Source organism: Centrocercus urophasianus, unplaced genomic scaffold (genome assembly GCF_019232065.1).
Source record: "Centrocercus urophasianus isolate 14NV4802_14NV808 unplaced genomic scaffold, USGS_Curo_1.0 seq_10, whole genome shotgun sequence".
NCBI lineage: Eukaryota > Metazoa > Chordata > Aves > Galliformes > Phasianidae > Centrocercus > Centrocercus urophasianus.
The window spans coordinates 17,578,559-17,597,933 of NW_024884142.1; the positions used below are offsets into that span (position 1 = coordinate 17,578,559).

General features: G+C 36.4%; 1 protein-coding gene across 4 annotated transcripts in view; it reads right to left on the reverse strand.

Moving 5' to 3' along the window:
- COL21A1 (collagen type XXI alpha 1 chain) overlaps positions 1-19,375 on the reverse strand; it is a 101,680-nt gene that overhangs the window by 29,183 nt on the left and 53,122 nt on the right. For all 4 annotated transcript variants that reach the window (XM_042825692.1, XM_042825700.1, XM_042825704.1 and 1 more), the window contains exons 11-17: positions 17,374-17,427; positions 15,051-15,104; positions 12,530-12,583; positions 11,606-11,659; positions 10,873-10,926; positions 10,732-10,785; positions 8,243-8,296 (exon numbers count right to left, since the gene is read on the reverse strand). In XM_042825692.1, the coding sequence (XP_042681626.1) occupies positions 8,243-8,296; positions 10,732-10,785; positions 10,873-10,926; positions 11,606-11,659; positions 12,530-12,583; positions 15,051-15,104; positions 17,374-17,427 (378 nt within the window). The remainder of the gene's footprint in view (positions 1-8,242; positions 8,297-10,731; positions 10,786-10,872; positions 10,927-11,605; positions 11,660-12,529; positions 12,584-15,050; positions 15,105-17,373; positions 17,428-19,375) is intronic.

The following is a 19,375-nucleotide window of genomic DNA, read 5'->3' on the forward strand; positions in this document are numbered from 1 at the left end:
AAAAGTACTAGAATGTCAGGCAAGCATTCATTTCTGCAGCCATTTTTATGAGAAAAAAATACGTAGCTACCAGCTTCTTTACTTCTGCTGTTGAATATTGTTTAAAAATATGGTTTATTTTATGGTATAATATAGTATCTGCCTTCATTTCTTACCTTTGTATGATGATCATTAGTAAAGTTATTTTGTTGGGATTCCACCTTGTTTAAATCACATCGATTTTCAAAAATGGATCCAAGAATAACATTCAGAAATGTTTGTTAAAAGATGGTCATGTGCTGGTCTGCTTCCCACTTTAACAACAAAAGCTCAGGTTGCATCCCTAACGGTTATTAGTAATTTAAGTATTGACACAATCCTCACTAAATGCTTCTAGCGTGGCACTGAGAAACTGTTATTCAAGGTTTCAGTCTCACTAAATGCATAGAACTTTCATAAAGATTAGTACTAATTTTGACCCTAATTTTTTTTTCAACAGTAAGTTAATGCGGATGAGTTGGAGTCACATGTTTAAAATGTAGAAATCATGACTATGATATAAAGATAGCTTTTCTTGCATATATGAGTTCTCTGAATTATATTTCAGTTAAATTATTTCTTCCACTGCAAAAAAACTTGAAGTTCTGATACTAGGAAAGCATTAAAGCCCGTTGCATAAGTTCTAGCAATAGCATAAGACTCACAAAGATATCCATCTACCAGGATATCTCCGTGAGCTCTCTAAGCACATGAAAAAAACTCAACTGTTTCTGTGTCCCAATCTTCACTTGAACAAACTTACTTGATGATACAAGAGAGATTTACTGGAGGCATGTAAGAAAGTACGAGTCAAGTCAAAATCTGGATAAATGTACAACAGTCCAGACACTTTTGAAAAGATTACAGCAAATCCCCGATAATCCTGAAAGAATGAAAGACATAAAATCGATTTGGATAATGGATAAAACTCTTCTGTGTGGAAAGTAGAAAAAAATACATGAAAGAAATTCAAAGAAGTTGCATCAGTTACTACTGGTTACCTGGAACTGACAACAAAGGAAAATGGGCTGAATACAAAGAAAGGTTCCCACAGCATCCACTAGACTAAAACTGAAGCTTTAAATTAAATGCAAGGAAGGAGAAAGCATTCACAGTTACAAGACCAGAGTTTGCAAGCACTTTTTTTTTTTTTTTTGGCAAATTGCTTATTAAAAATAAAACAGACATATGTTACGTGTGGAACACAGTGACCCCTGTTGCACTGCCAGCACAGTGAAACTGATGTCACTGTTTCTTGCAAATACTCTTCAAAATACTATGAATAACAGACTCAGCACATCTTAGTGGATCTGAAGCTAGGCAGATTCACCAATCTTGGGTGTCCCCAGCTCTACAGGTGACACTGTGATGGCCTCCCCCTGCTTGTCCTGTCAGGCACCAGCATAATGGACTCTGCAAACCAAGCATGTCCACTCCAGCTAAAAATCTTACAGTGACTTCTATCAGCTGACAAACCAAGCTGTAGTTCATACCTGCGTGTAAATGCTCTAATACTCAAGTTAAGTTACATGTCTTTGAAATAGTCTAAAATTTCTCCACTACTAACAATTTTTGGCAAAAAAACATATGACTCATTGCACAGTGTGAGCATCTGGCACATCAGAGTTAGGGTAAGGATGGCAGGGCATTGCCTGCTGCTCTGTTCCTTGTACCAATGCTCCTGGGTGTTAAACACTGCAAAAATTGCAATTCTACTCACTCAGATCACACTGATGTGGAAGAATACAATTTTTGGCCATTCCCAATTTTCTGCAGTAAGGGCCCAGTTATTTAAATTAGCAGGAAGTGGGTTTAATAACAAATTATGCTTTTTTTTTCCCACATGGCCCATAATGTGAAACTTGTCATAGGATGTGTTCCAAAAGGATCATTAAACTACCAGAGAATTGGTTCACTGCAGGACATTAAGTAGAAAGGACCAGCTTGCACTTTTGACTAACGAAATCCCTAAACACAGTCAGAATCTGGCAGTAAATAAAGGAGGAAAGAAAATAGATCTTCTACATACTCCTATTCATTCTCAGAGAAAAGGTTCTGTGATAGTTCCCTTAGTTTTAGTCTGTTTGGCAGTTCTTACCTGTGCTTAAGACAGGTAACAAAAGTCAGTGCAGAGAATGCAATGAAACCCTTCCAGAGTACAAGCAAGGAAAATCATACCTTGGTTTAATCTGTAATTGCTATGGCTAAATTTAACTACTGAAACAGATTACTGCAGTGTGAGCCAAAGATTCCTTCTTAAATGATTTGATATTTCTGTACTACTCTGTACTAAATATTTCTGTACTAACATTGCTTCTTTTTGGATCTACAGAGCTTGTTTTTGCTGGTCACGTAATTTATTCCATATCAGTCCAATATGGGTAAATGGTGTCAAAATCCTAAAGATAATTTGTTTTGTAGCTTGACCTAAGAACAGCATCATATATTCCACGTGTTTCATTAGCCCCAAGTACTAATTGATTTCTGACATGTCATCTTTTCAGAAAAAATGCCTAAGTAGAAATATACACTATTTAAAAGTTTCTGTCTGAAAGGAATTGTTGGTCATGATATATATTAAAAACAAAGTCTTTCAATACAGGAAGTTTATTGGAATCACTCATTGAATACAAATAAACAAGTACTACCAACAATTTTGTGCTTAGAAGATACTTCAATTTTTTAAAAAGTGCATTTAAATTGTTTGCTGCAGGACAGTTGTTACAGAATCATGCTTTTTAAACAGATTTTTTTTAGAATATAGGAAGTTAACAAAAAGTTAAGAGAGATCTTAACAAATGGCAAGATTCTATTTAATGTAATAAAGTTCAACATATCAGTAGGGAGATTTTAAACTGGTACACCGTCTTGGCCAGAAGTATTTCTACACCACTGGGCTTCTCCCGGCCTGATTTTCCAGAATAAGTTATCTGATCTGAACTGATGCTAACTGCAGAATTCCAAAAAATAATACTTTCCTAAGTCTTTGCAGACATAACAAAAATAAAGAGATGCCATCTAAGTGCAGAAAATGAAAATAATTCATCTAATTGCATGTGTGTGAAGCCAAAATGTACGAACTAGAAATCACAAAGAAAAGATAGAAAGTGAGAATTAGATGGAAAAGAACTGTTTGATTTTACAACTTAGAAATGCAGGCATTATTTTCCAAGCTTCATTTGGTCAGCGGATCCAAGTTTATTACAGTACTTATTGTGGCCGCTGTCCAGATTGAAATCAGTGAGAATCCCTCCAATGACTTCAATACAATTTGGATCAGCAGCTAGGTTGCCATGTCTAACATTTCTCTCACGTAGGAATAATAGAGCCGTTGACATTAACCTGCCAGAGGTCCCAGACGTATTTTAATCACCTGTTTCTTTACAGCACCATTCACACATTCATCTTCTTAAAAGCAATTAAATTTACTGAAAATGCAAGACAGAATGCACTTAATTAACATAAATTGTCAGACCAAATGATGAAGATAAGAAATGTTGCAAATAATGTTTTCATTAAAAATATATGCACCTTTTAAGTGAGTTTGGTTGGAAGTTAAAATTGCCAGGAAAACCAGCACTCAAAAAGCACTGGGTTTTTTTTTGAGTGTTTTGAGGAAAATCTGCACTCCAAAAAAATCTAAGAAAGATTACTGAAATTATTGTGTTATCAAAGCTGTCATCTCCCTCCTTCTCAAGAGGGAAGATTAGCATCTGTAATAGTAGCTCCAGCAATCAGAAAGTCCTCAGCAAGTATCTGCCCTGACTACTCTCACAATTCCACAAAGCCTCTCAAGGAAAAATGACTGATGCACTACCTTTCACTTTTTTTTTCTTTTTTCTTTTTTTTTTTTTTTTTTTTGCAGTGGAAGGAAGAAGGGAAGGAGAAGACCATCATCAGAAAAGTAATCCTGCTTCTAAAAATTTAGCATAGAATAATTTAGTAAACAATCATTAAAAAATTAATTTGACCAACAAAATCTAGTTGTGAAGAAATAACAATGTATGGCATTTTACCTACCAAAGTCTTACTGCATGTCAAAGAAAAACCTCACCCCACTTGAAGAGCCCTTTCACTTTATAAGTAAAGGTCCAAGGCAAATTTTTCAAGAAAGAAATCACATATGTTTTCAGACCCAGAGGACATAATGTGCAGAGAAAACACTAGTCCTTATTTCCCTTATGACTGGAATGCTGGTACCTCTGGAAAGTAAGCCACCAATGCTCAGCTGCCACTACTCAGGTACTCAGACAAGTGGAAAAAAATAATTATTAGCTTTGAGGCTAAGAATTTTGATGGACTTACACCAGCCAGATTGCTGAGTCTCCTATGTATGCTGACTACATTTCTCTTAATGATTGACAGGGAATAACTGCTTCTAAATAGACTACTTTCATAATAGAGCCTACTTCAAGACAATGTAAAATTTAAATGATTGTTTAGTACTCCATGAAACATTTTCACAACTACTAAACCTGTGCTGCATATGATCCTTAGAGCGTTCAAAACCTAACAGGATTTTTATGCTGCAATCTTCTACTGAGAGAATGAAAATAGAAGTATAACAATTATCAGAATAGGTGCATTCAGAAAATTAAGAAACACTTCTAGATTTAAAAAAAAAAAAAAAAAAAAAAAGGCCAACAACTTGTCACAGCCACTACTGCATACTTATCCTGGAGAGATTTTGTGTTTGCTTTTAAGTGCAGAAGAGTATTTTATAAATCACTCTCTCAAAGCAGATGATAGAAAATACAAGTTAAATAAATGACAACTTCCTGATGTTAAAATTATCTCCTGTTCCATCCTACATAGAATAGTGGACTTGCCTCTATTAAAATTTGCACATTTTACCTGTCACCTTCGACAGACAACGATATAATAAATGCAGAGCTGAACTGAAGAAGAAAGTTCATCAGAACCAGCTGCAACTACTTCTTAATAAATAAATATTATTTCCTGTTTTTATGATCAGCTATTTGTCCGGAGAACATGGACAGGAATGTTATCAACATACATTTAAAGTATTAACCAACAGGACTGTGTTTGCTTTTTCCTTGGCATAGTTTCCTATACCAAGAACGATAAGAGGTAACACAACATAATGAAGACCGCATGACAAAGCATCCTGCCTCAAGGAGGTGTTGCACTGTAAGGTCTACAGTAAAGACAATTTGTTGGTGCAAAGGAAATGCTGGAAAATTACACGGTAAGGGACAGGTGGCAATACTATGTGGCACACAGAAGAAGCACCAAGAATATATTTAGTTCTGCATACTACCATATAAGCAAATCAGGAACTGCTTCTCCTTGCATCCTATTTCTATTATTCTCAGCATGTCTGTAGATGCAGCAGAACTACATTAACCTTAGGTTTCTGTCCAAATATACAGCCTACCTATTTACATCATTTTATTATGTCATATTATAAAGATTTCTGCTTTCTGAGGGAAAATTCAGCAACTTCTGTAGTCTGTAATTTCATTGGTTTACCTTGAGCATGCTTCAAAAAAGAACTCTGGTACGCTAGCACAGATCAGACACCTTGTGAATTTTAGAGAGTAATTTTTAGAGAATTCACTGATCTAGCACTGACAGTACTGGTGCAGTAATAGGAGACAAACAGACAAACTATGAGGTATAACAGCAGGAGTCTGGTCAGAAGCTAAAAGTCACGCTGTACCACTGTCACTGTCATAAAAGACCACATCTGAGGTCTAATGATGTGGCCTAAATATTAAGGGCAAATTCTATCATTTTAAGTATTTACAGCTGTATTTCTGAAAAATACGATTTCTGGAGAGTAAACATCAGCAGCTGCAATTGGTCAGACACATTACTTGTGGCAAGACAGCATATGCCAGGCCTGGAAGAGTGCTATAAATGTCCTGCCAGTTTCATCCACAAGCACTCACTTCAGAATTCCCATCTGCAGAACTGTAAACTCACATCTCACTTTGCTTTCTGTGAAACCAAACTCTGACAAAGCTCTACCTACCTTAGAAAGGAGAACTAGGCTGAAATTAAGTTCAAATATGAAATGGTTTATTCTACCCTTTAGACAGCTTGTCCCTCAAAAACCTGTATTTCCCAAAACAGCCTGTCATAAGATGCATGACTAGCCATTAAAGTGCCACTCAAGTGACAGCATGACTACACTTGGAGCATGGCCTGTTTGTCATTGGTAAGCTGAGCTTGATTACTAGTTTCACCAAATGCTTTGGAGAGAATTCTATAATATCAAATATTTTTCTTATACAGAGCACGTAGGATCAGGAGGATAGACTTGCTAACTTCAGTTCCCCTAGTACTACTAAGGAAAACAACCATTTCAGTTGGCATTATTTTAACAACCAATTCTTTCCTGCTCATATATGTGAGGATTAATAAGAGTAATAATATACAAGACAGTATGGCATATTGTCCAGAAAGTAACCACACCTTTCAGTTGCTGGAGGCAATGGGAGCTCAGTTCAGTTGTGCTGTGTGCTAGGCAGTTGCTTCTTAGACATTGTTTCAAGATGCATTCACTTTGCAATCACACTCTTTTTATTTGTTAATGCAGAAGGAATCAAAAGATTGCTATTTTTAAAAAGGCTAACAACAAATTAGGCCATGTTTAACACTAATGTGACTGAATGTAAGAAATAAAAATTGTGTGGATGAAGTATCCATGCAACCTACTGAGCTGCTCCAGGGCCACAGCTGCATCTGCTTGGCCGATACACAGCCATAGTTTGAAAAGATACACACAAGGTCTGTCTTGAGCTTAGGCTGCCTATTTCACTATCTCAGGGAATTCATAACAAAGGTGGGTACCTTTCTCCCATATGAATGCTATAACTACTAGGGTATCCCACTAGAGAAGACTATTCTCAATTGGAGAAATCATGGTAACAGAAGAGCAAAGAGGAGCTTACACATTTTGTATCAAGTATGTGTTGGAGGAAAAACGGGAACAATGGAAGTAGTGAAGTGCACAAGGTATTCCCGACAGCCCCACATTCCAGTTCACTTTCCATTGGACAAGGGCCCACTACTTCCTACTCGATTAAAGGAGCCCACATACACCAGTCACTGTGGCTGACTGGGATAGTTTTCATTTCCCACACTACAACCACACACTTTTGCCATATAGTGGTTGAGACATCTCTTGCTGTACTTCCAAGATCTAAATAGATGGAGGCACCACACCTGCCCATACAGTTTGGCACTACACCAGCATCACAGGTAGAGAATCAGACACTACTAGGTGCCTTACATGTCATACTGGCTACCTTCAGGCAATATCCTGATCAGCAAGTAGACTTTCTGCTCTTCAAAAGAACCTCCACTAACTAAAACTGGAGCACGTAATACAATCTGGCTTAACCATTTAATACTATATAAATTTACAATCTTTTAAAACTTCCCCTTCTTATCTTAAAATACATCTGAAAGGCAATGATTCACAAACTGAGCTCCAATCACTTCTTGGCCTAAAGAATGATTACTCATCGCTTGAAGACAGCTGGCTCACTATCAGCACTGAAAGCCTTCAGCTTTCTTCAGATACCTTAGATCCTCTGCCTTCTGAGCAAAGACTGGTGGCCTTGAAGAGCAAAACAAGGAAACCAGAAGGACATCGTTTACCACATAAAAACAGCAGGAAAAAAGTTTCCCAAATACCAGCAGAAGAACAACGTATTGGGAAACAAGCAAAACAATAATGCAGCAACATGCTTCCAGGTAAGCTAGTAGACCAGAGATTTAGATAACATGGCCAGTATAACAAGATACAAGGAAGTAAATAAGCAAAGAGAGAAAGCAGGAAGTGGAAAAGTAAACTCAATTAACAAATATATAAAATAACATATTCCATGTTGCAAAAATGAGAGTTAAAAACAGCCAGTCTTTCCTCAAGTAACCACCAATAACTCGCCAAAACATCCTTTCAATAGGAAATAAGTCAATAATAAAAAAATTTTATATTATCTATAAAAACTGGTGCATAACAGCAACATAATTCAGAATCTTTTAAGGCATCTTTGACTTTAAAGGTTTATTTCTTTTATTAAATCCAAATTTAAAGATGAGCAATAGAAAATAAATGTGCTTTTACAAAAAAGGACATAACAACCAATACAAATCAAAATGGGTGAAACATGAAGTGCAATATCCTTTCACAGAAAAAATACAAATAAAAAAAAGCATCTAAGAATAATGTCAGCAATGTAATACTTACAGGCTCTCCCCGATGTCCCTCTAGTCCTGGAGATCCAGGCTGCCCAACTTCTCCCTTTAAAATGATAAAAACTGTTGAATACCATATTCAAAAAAGACCTTATTTCACATAATAATAATTATTTCGATTAGTAAATTACTATTCTTATTAAAAGTAAAATGTAAAGCAAAAACACATGATCAAGGCTCCATCAAATAGACAACTCAAAACAGTTACAAAAACAGTGAGAAGTTCTCAGTCCAGAATTCCCTCATTCTGTGCCCAGCAGACAGTTGTCAAACAGTTTGCAAAAAGAAACAACTGAGGATCACCTTTTGAAATTTGAGAAGAGTTGAATCAGAACAGCAACTATTTGTTCAAGGTCATATAGTTCTAATAAATTGTTTTTGTCTAATTGTTAGTACAACTGATTGCATGAAAAATGTTTCAAAGCACTTCAGAACTACAGTGGTAGCAGACACAATTAAATCTTCATGCTCTTACTCAAAATATGTACAATCCCCAAAACACTCTGAAAATTTGAAAAATAATTGCAAAAGTACACGAAACAAATGTAGACCAATTAAATACATAAAACAATATAGTACCAATTAAATACATAAAACAATATAGTAGCTGATATAAATTACAAAAACTGGTATTGAAGTCACATTGAGCAGCATCTGGGTTTCGAGGTATACTTTTTCTTCCATTTTCTTTCCCAAAATGAATATTGTAAGAAACCAGAAAAGCTTCAGCATTTCTTCAGAAACAGCCTGTTACTGCTCCCAGCTTGGTTATGGATTCAGAATGAAGCAATGTTTTACAACATTTAGCAAACAGATGTGGAAGTCAAATTAACAAAATGTTTGAATTAATACAGCATAAGTATTACATTTTAAAGTGAATAAAAACCAATGAGTCATATTTTTGCACTATGGTAATCACATTAAGAAAATAGACAAGAAAAAGTCTTCTAATTTAAATGTACACATTTTCACATTAATATATTGAATCATCTGCATTTTGTTTAGAAGCATGAAGCCAGATCAATGTACTCTCCAAATTTCTGATTTATCAGTATAACACTTCACTCTAAAAGATGCTGAAATGTGTGGCAGTTAAAATTTTTTTGCTCAACAACTGTTGCTATTATCTGCCCACATCAATTAAAAGGAAAACATCTAATATCTAATTAGTTGTTCTATTTCCTGAAAAGCCACAAAAGGGACTTCTCCACCAAATTAGCAGGGATATCTGTACATATCTGTGTATATGCAGGGAAAATACAGGAGAAGTCATTTGAAAGAAAGACATACAAGCTCATATTGTAGCCAACAGATATAGAATTGTCAAGATTCGGTCTTGATTCAGCTGTCAGTCACCAAGATCTCAATTTCATTGCCCACATTTGGTCATTTTTTAAATACTCAACACCTCGTGATGCTTTGGACACTTTAACACATCTCAAATTTACATGTAATGCTTTATGTGGTCCATTAAGCTGGTGTCTACAAGTCTTACTTCTTTGAGCTGAATTGCTCTCCAGATTCCACTCCCATAGCTGAATGAGCCTTCTCTGGCTTTAATGGGAACACAGATAGCTATGTCCACAGGCATAAATCTAACTGTTTTAAGAATATCTGTATAATTGTCTTTGCCTGAGACAGTTGCAAGTGTCAAAGTATGCTGTTGTAGATATATGCTAATAATGAAAATTCATAGGCAAGTAGAAATGGCGTGGAAGATCAAAATGAAATGAATGTAGGAGTTTACATAACATTGGAGTTTAATTTCATGGTACTTTTAAAAGGCTGTTATTTTAGATATGCTGGGCAATTTTTAGACTAGCAGCACTGTATTGTTGTATACAAGTAAAAAATTTGAACTGGCTTGCTTCTTTAACTACACATTAAGACACGTATATGTGCTTTTCTAAGATCTAGGATGCCATGACAGTTATGAGGGGCTTGATTCAGCTCCCTGGTGCTATCTGAGGTGCTGCAGGGAAGCCAGAGTTCACATCAGACTGGCAGATATCACCTAGAGAAGACCTGTGTCCTTCTAAAATGGCACTCACAGGTCACCTGGGGTACCCAAAAGCAGCAAGTAACACTGCAAATTTATGAGTGGTCTTAGTAGTTAAGTCAGCTGAATAAAATATAGGTATGCATTTTCTTATGCAAATAAGGGTGAAATTTTTTTCATAATGAAGACAGTTCTGGATGATACAAACACACAGGGTAGTTGCGCCACCTCCATGCTTGGCAGAGAATAAAAAAGTTGCAAAGATGAACAAATATTTGATGATCACTAATACACTCTTAATAAAAGCTACTGCTCCTGTTTACAAACTGACTGAAATCAATGAAGTATGCCCAGTCACTGCAGTAAATCTTGACATTTCCCAATACTGTTTTAATGTCTAGTTTTTCTCCACAGAATAAACCAAATATATTTAGACAAACAGGTTAAGACTTGTCAATATATGAGTATATATTTGTAAATACCTTGAAACCAGGACTTCCTGGCAATCCATCTTTCCCACTTCTGCCAGGGTCTCCCTGTGGCAACAGTTAACAGTCGTCAGTAGGTAAATTAACACACACAAAAAAGTTAAAGGCACATCACATTGTCTGGGTAGAACTTACGGATCGCCCAGGCATTCCTGGAAACCCTGTATCACCTTTCTCTCCCTTTGATCCCTAAGAAAAGCAGAAAACAAAAATAAATGATACTAAATGCTAATGCTTCAAATCCAACCTATTTAAACAGCATTTTCACACGTTATTTCTTATTCTGAAAAACTGTGGAAGGTCTATTCTTTTCTTAACATAGGCAGGAATTGATTAATAATTATGATCCATTTCAGAAGTGTAAATATGCTTTAAAAAGTCCAGACTGTTTTGCAATATTATTAATACATATACACCCTAATAAAGGCATAGATACATTTGTAAAAATATATTCATGTGCATTTTGTGTTGTATTAGAATGAGTTACATTAATACACTGTCAAAAGGATGAAGAGTGTTATCAAGATATCCAAAGGCCATTGTTATTAAACAAGAGCATATCCTCAGTGGAATGATGACTGAACTAGGAGTGCAGATTTAAACCCTCTGTAACTACAGCTCTCATGAAATATAAACGATATTGTATTGGGTGCAGGTGCCCAGGCGCTGGCAGCAGGCTGCCCCGTGCCACACACAGCCAGCTCCAGTGGCCCCACTGCAGTGCACAGCTGGGCCCAGCAGCCAAAATGGCAGTGCTGCTGAGAGGCATCTTTAAGACAGAGTAAAAATGCTGCACAGAAGTGGGGAAAAAACGTGACAAACAGCCCCACCACACGTATCAGCAACATTATTTTATAATTTTACTTGCCTTTTTTCCATATATTCCTGGCAGTCCTTGGTCTCCTTTAGGGCCCCTTTCTCCCTAGACAAAATGTGTGTGAATAAGTTGACTTTAGAAATAGAAGTAGATACATACACAAGTATGTATATACACACAAAGTAACATATCCACTTGATAGAAAAGAAAAAATAAAGGAGGAAAACTATCAAGAAAGTAAAATCAAATCTTGAATTTTCCAAGCCTTCCTAGGAAAGAAGCTGAGACTGACCACTGGTGAGGCACTCTACAACTCACAACTCACAGGCTTATTGCTTTTCATTTCAATGGAAACTGAGCATAAGGCACTTTGACTTTCTGGTTACTTTCTACAGGTTGGTACTTCAGTGAAAATTCAGATCTCCATGAAGTGCTGTACTTTAATGAAAACCTTATCTGAAAGGTTGAAAAAACAGATTTGGAAAAACTAAGAAGTCAATCCAGTTGAATACTAACATAGAGGATATGTTTGATGATGTTATGGAAAACATACATTTGAAAAACTTATTCTGGTTACACTGAACCTATCCATCAAAATACTGTCACTTAAATTGAATAACTTCTAGAAAATTCTATGATTATTTTTCAGTTCCTGACAAATTACTTGGATGTAGAAGAGTACTAAGTACTTTAAAACTGAAGTTCAGAGTAATTCACATAAAATTCCACAGAACAGAACAAAAATGGAAAAGAAAACCCCATAGGTAGTTTTCATTGCTTGTTAATGCTTGATAATCAGGCAATGAAAACTGGCCTGTAATCAAGGCCTACAGCATGTATTACCCTTCAACTTCAACATCAGATCTGTTTATTTCATCAACTGCATCAGTAGTGCATATGAGCACTTATTTGTTAAAAAAGCTATATAGAGCAGGCTGAGACATAGGAATATTGTAACAAGTTTTTATTTTCAACCTTTGGTGCTGGCATCCCATGTAATCCAGGAAAACCAGGCAGTCCACGGTCACCCTAAAAAAGCAAACATATTTCAAATCCTTATATCTAAAATAATTAATATTTAATAACACCCATAATCTAACTGGTCAACAGTTTAAAGATGTTACATATTACTGTATCAACAACAGAATATTCGTATGCTGACTGATGTGTGTTCATTAATATTTAAACACAATTTAATACAGAAAACAAAAAGTAACCACTAAAATGTTTTGAACATTTTACTGTAATCTCCCATAAGGTTTACTGAGGTTCCAAAACAGCAACTTTTAAAAAGTTTTGAAAAAAGCTTTGAAAACCTCTGTAGTAACTGTGACAACTCTTCCACTCACTCCTAATTCCCAAAGAGTAAGGAAAGTTCCTTAATCTGGGATGGTTCTGTCCCATTCTTTCATTGATAATATCAAAAACCTACTGACCTCATAAAATTTCCTACAAGCTTATTCTGGATGAGCAATAAATTCAATAATAAGGCATTAAGTATTTTTTCTTTAAATAAACAAAATGAAACAGAATTAAATTGATAAAAATTTGGCACTTTGACAAGTGAGTTCTGATTTCAATTAAAGAAACAATCTACTTTGGCAAAAGCAGTTGGTAATTGAAAACAAAAGCCAGAACAAAAGTTCTTTCTCTTGTCCTCGCAGCTGACAATCAGGAATTTCAGAACTTTTGCTATTGGTACTGAGGATATTTATCAGACTGCAAGTTTCCTTGAGCTATTACAACAAGAGGTTAAATTATAACTAGGCACCTGCTGACCTGAAGCTATAAAAAGTCTCTGTGGACTGGCCCTACTTCATTCCCAATAGAAATCACCAGATAGTTTCTGGGATCTTTCTATTAATTTCTAAATAAAAAAAAAGAGTGATATATTTCAATTTGTATAATATATTTCAGCCATAAGAGAGGAATAATAAATTATGTCCAGGAAGTTATTTTATATATATTTTTAAATTCTAAGATTAAATACAAATGATAGCATGTCTGAGCGGTATTTATCAAAATAATCCATGCCTAAGGAGACTTCTAGTGGTCTGTCACACATGCCACAAGACAGGAACACAACTGTGGGAAAGAAAGCTTGTGGGTTAATAAAATCAAAGTATCTCTCAACAAATAAGTATGGAAAACGAGCAATAGAAATGGAAAACAGTTGAAAAAAATATTCAAAACTCATAAAATAAACCTTTTATGCATCCGTTGCTTGCTGTTGTAAAGGAATGGAACCCTAATTTCTGCTCAGAAGTGGTGATTCAATTATTGGGTAAACTGAAAGACTTGGCAATGGAAACAGTTTTAAATTAGTTGCTCTAGAAACTTCATAAGTAAGAGGATGAAATTAAGAGATGAACATTTGGGCTTAATCATTAGGAAAAAGTTTCTAATGGCAAGACCTACTTTATTGTGGAAGAAGTTCTCTAAAACAGTGGTGGAAGCCCTGTTTCTTGGCATAATTTAAACAGGGCTGGACTGAGCATTAGGAAACATTCTATCTGTCACAACCTTACACTGCCAGGAGAACAGCATTTTTCGTCACCAGTATCTCACTTTCAGCACATGGCCTGATACTGTCTGATCAATTAGACATAAGGCCACTACAGCAACAGAATATATAGGCACATTTTTCATTTCACATAATACATTATAGGGTTCTACCGAACCGTAATGAATGTATGGACCTGCTATTAGGATTGGGAACTTCAGAAGAAAATTTTATAGTAAAATCTGTTTTGAAAATGAACTTTCATTTAAAAAAACAAACAACAAAAAAAAACAGCAAAAAAAAAAAAACCAAAAAATGGAGGCGCTGAAATTTTATTACACAAGAAAGAAAATAAGCTTGTATCTCAACAAACATAACTTTTCTAAACCTATTTCTTACAGGGCAAACATATGACAGAAGGGTGGACACAAATATTCAAACAGACTTGCCAACAACAACAGCCGCAGACTGGTTTAATTGTTCTGCATACAGGAGATCCAGACTCAAGTTTATACTGATTATTAGAAAGGTCTTATATTTAAGCTTGCACATCTGTCAACACCAACAAGGTGCCTGCTAGACCTCAGCTAGAATTTTTCCAAAGAAACCTTTGGTTTTAATTTAATTTTTTTGGTTTTAATTTAAAAGCCCTTGTTTTCTGACAAAAAAAGTGTTATCCAAACATCCTTCCCTAGCTCATCTGGATGATCACTTACAGAGCAAAAAGGTGACGAGGTGGAAAGAAACCACTTTGACACATCTGTATCAAACTACCAGTCAATTAAATGTACATATGTTTTCTAACTGTAAATTGTTCAGAGCAATAAAGGGATTACTGGCAGTGCTAATGTCTACATACACTGAAGAAAGGTGACCAGATTCAGAATTTCACAGAGGATTCTTGTGAAAATACTGGTATTATTCATTGTATGACCAAAATGATGTGAGAATAAGAATTCTTTTAATTGCATTTTTTTGTTTGATTGTTTTCACCTTTGTTCCATCCTTTCCTGGTTCTCCCTTGATGCCTGGTAAGCCACGAGGTCCCTAAGAGAGGAAAAAAAAATAACAGCTGAAATATTAAGACACAGTGCTAAGACACAGAATGAGACCCAGATATGCAATGCAATGTAACCCACGAATTATCTGATCACAGCATTTTGGTAACTATACACTAAATCAAAAATAATCATGAAACATATCTAATGTGAGTATTCAGCACGCTCATAATCCATGACTTGGGAAAATCAAAACTATTATTTGCTATAACTGAGGAGCACCCCAAGCAAAAAGGATTGTCAGACAGATCGCACTGATGTGCCTTCCTTTCAAATATCCATCAGACAGTCTTCACATACGCTGTGGTGTGGTGTGGCTCTTGGTCCCGACATGCTCTCAGATATTTAATTCAACTATTCAGCAAGACCGGATCATGTTATGTGTAAAATACAGCACTGGTTTGCAATAACTGTCCCAGTAAATGCTCCTAAATTAAATATTATGAAGAAGAGAAAGAATTCCTTACAATCACTTTGGACTTAATCTGAAATCTTTGTTTAGACATGTGATTAGCGGCTAATTACAGAAGAGTTGAGGTTAGAAAGAACCTCCACAAGTCACCTGGTCCAACCTCCCAGCTCAAGCAGGGCCATCTAGAACAAATCAATTGCCATGACATGACTCAAGATCACTGTTATCAGTGCAAATTAAAACAAAAGGAACTACTGTTTGGCTTCTATATCAGAATGAAAATATCCAAGCCCCAGGTGAGGCCTTCTCCTACAGGCCTTGACTAGCTGTGATTACATCTGTGATCTAACTGACAACCTACTAACAAACTCCAAGACTATGTGAGTCGCAATGCAATTCATCCAAGCATTGTCCCTGAATTCATGCTATCCCTGGAGCCTTTTTTATTCTTCGCACCTCAGCTCTCAATGAGAAATAGTGAATACTGAGAGAGAGTAGGTAGCGTTTAGAATCACAGAACCATAGAAATACCTAGATTCTATGACTCATACAAAGGAAAATAACTTCAAGATGACCAAGGCCATTCAAAAAACTGACTTAAAAATAAACCATATCCCTTACTGCCACGTCTCTTAAATACCTCCAGGAATGGTGACTCCACCACTTTCCTGGATAACCCCTTTCAATGTTTGACACCCTCTCCATAAAAAAATTATTCTTCATATCCAAGATAAAATTCCCTGAGTGCCACTTGTGACTGTTTTCTCGTCCTGTCACACATCAGCTGAGAAAAGAGATTAATGCCCTCCTCACGGGAACTTGTTTTCAGGTAGCAGTAGAGAGCAATGAGGTCTCACCTCAGACTCCTCTTCTCCAACCTCAATTCCCTCAACTTCTCACTATTCATTTTCTAATCCCCTTACTAGCTTCATTTCTCTTCTCTGCATATATTTGAGCAACTCAGATACTTCTTACAGCGAGGGGCTCAAAACTGAACTCAATATTTGAGGTGCTGTTTCACCAGAGCTGTGTTGATACAGGACACAATGCCATTGGTCTTCTTGGACACCTGGGCACACTGCTGACTCATGTTCAGCCAGCTGTCAACCTCCAGACTGCCCACATCCTTTCCTTCCAGGCAAATTTCCAGACACTCTTTCATAAGCCTGTATCGCTGTTTAAGGTTATTATGACCCAAGCCTAGGACTTGACACTTAGCCTTGTTGAATGTCACATAATTGGACTCCGCAAATCAACCCAGAATATCCTAAAGCCTCTGCAAAGCTTTTCTGCTCTCAATCAGATGATAATTTATGTCAGATTTCCATAGCATACCCCAAGCTGCAAGGGACCCATAAGGATTCTTGATTCCAGCTCCTGGCTCCACGCAGGTTCACCCAAAGTTCAAACCCGATGTCTGAGAGCACTGTCCAAACACTCCTTGAACTCCAGCAGCTCAGAGCTGTGCCCACAGCCCTGTGCAGCCCGTTCCATGCCCACCACCTCTGGCGCAGCCCTGTCCCTCACCCCCAGCTGCCCTCCCCTGATGCAGCTCCATGCCGTTCCCTCAGGCCCTGTCGCTGTCACACAGAGCAGAGCTCAGTGCTGCCCCTCTGCTCCCTGTGAGGAGCTGAAGCTGCCATCAGGCCTCCCTCAGCTCCTGCTCTCTGGGCTGAGCACACCAAGGGACCTCAGCCACTCCTCATATATCGTGCCCTCCAGCCCTCCACTGGGTACTCTAATATTTTTATGTCTTTCTTATATTGTGGCATCCAAACCTGCACACAGAGATAAATGTGATACCACACCAGTGCTGAGTAGAGTGGAAAATGAAACAGGATCTTACTTGAACCCCTGGAGTTCCTGGGATACCTGGAGTTCCTGCTGATCCTTGATAACCCTAAAAAAAAAAAAAAAGGAAACAAGATTTGTGATTTTTCGTAACACCTATTTTGGGGGGGGGAAAAAAAAATCCCACTAAAGAACTGTTATCCCAACTCCTCATGTTAGGTCACAAAAATTTCAGTAATTGCTATTAGAATCTTACTTTCCAGATTTAAATTTCAGCTATCGTAAATTTTCAGTACTGCATCTAGGTTTGCAGCCTCCAAACTTTAACTCAGTGAATCTTTTCGGACAATAAGGAAAATCAGTTATTTTAGAATTTGTGCTTGAGAATGTAACAAACATATTGTTTTACTCACCATTCTGTAGAGGGAAAAAAAAAAAAAAGAACAAATTGACCTACATATGTAGACATCATTTTTCGCCTTTTTTTTTCCTTCCACAAAAGTAGTTGAGGGATGCCAGGAGTTTTAAAGGCTTATTTCTAGTTACAGAAAAAAAGCTTTAATGAACAAGGCATGTTCTAATACATTACGCAGCTCGTTTTACAATATCTCTAAATAATCAGTCATAGAATGGTTTGGTTTGGAAGGGAACTTTAAAGATCATCTAGTTCAACCTCCAAATAATAATAAAAATTCCAATAATAATAGAAGTTCCATTCTCAATAGTAACCACTTAGCTATGAACTTAGAAGTACATAACAGGCTATATGTGTAGGAAAAAAAAAAAATTTTGAATGACTGGAACAAAGAAAAGAAATACTAAATATTTCATGAGATGAGAAGAGAATTTCAGGAATGCTTTACTAGAAATCAGCATTTGAAGAACAAGAGAACCTAGACAGAATCCCAAATATATTCCTGAGACTTCTTAGTAGATTGGATTCAGTAAATACTACAAAAATAGCAAGTTATGTATGCAAAATTAAACAGTACTTTAGAGGAACCCTGAAATAGAGACAAGCTACTGAAGAACAGGGAATTCTACTTAATTCCATTAACAGCATGTCATTCCAATGAAGAAAATGAGCTAGAAGAAAGGTTTTTTGAGAAAATATATAAAACAAGGGAAATTGTGCTATAAAATTCAGTTTATTTGGCTGAAGCCTTTCAACAGGTAGTAACTTTCAACTCTAAGCAGAAACATTATTTTATTTGATAAACCCCACACAAATGGACTACTCCATTTTAGCTGTCCAGAGTCTGATCTTGGTTTGATCTGAAAAAATGAATAATCCCATTTCTATATGAGTTTCAGTCTAAAAAAACAGTACAAAATTTAATAGGGGAATTTCCACACTAGTGTGCAGGAGCTAATAGAACGTTTTTAATACAAGGAAGGCAACTTTTATGCCTGATTTCTTCTTCAAATAAGTTAGAGCTGCCTGGGAGTAATAAACAGAGCTAAAATTACTTACTGGTTAGATACAAGAGAGTACTTTCTGTGCCCTCTTCACAAAAGATGTTTGAGCAGATGCCCAAAGAGCCAGCTGGTAATGTTTAATATAGAAGTAAACAGAATTCTAGGTCTCTGTCCTACATGGATTCTTTATCAAGCAATTCTCTTTTAGTGCTTAAGGCAGTTCTAGCAAAATCAACTTTAGCTGTAAATAGTGTAGCATTTCAAGACAGCTTATAAGGCTCCTGGGTAGTTGAAACAACTCAACAAGCCAAAATGCCTTTTAAAAGTTTGTCCTTTTATTCCTACTCCAAAGAAAGCAAAAAGTTTGTGTGACTTCCTGTAGGATGTAGTCCTATATAAATAAAACTTTATTTCATATTTTAGATCTCTGAAATGCAATTTCCCTTTCTTCTCCTTCTGAATAGAAGAAGAAATAGCAGAAGATAATTTCCTGGCTGAACTGAATTTCAAAATTTGAGAGATGAATGGAGGATGGCAAGAATTTTCAGCTTACAAGAACTGCACATTTAACTCAGTGCTAGACCTTGCAATGCTGTTCAGAAGAAATAAAGTACATGTTCATTGTATTTGTTCAATGG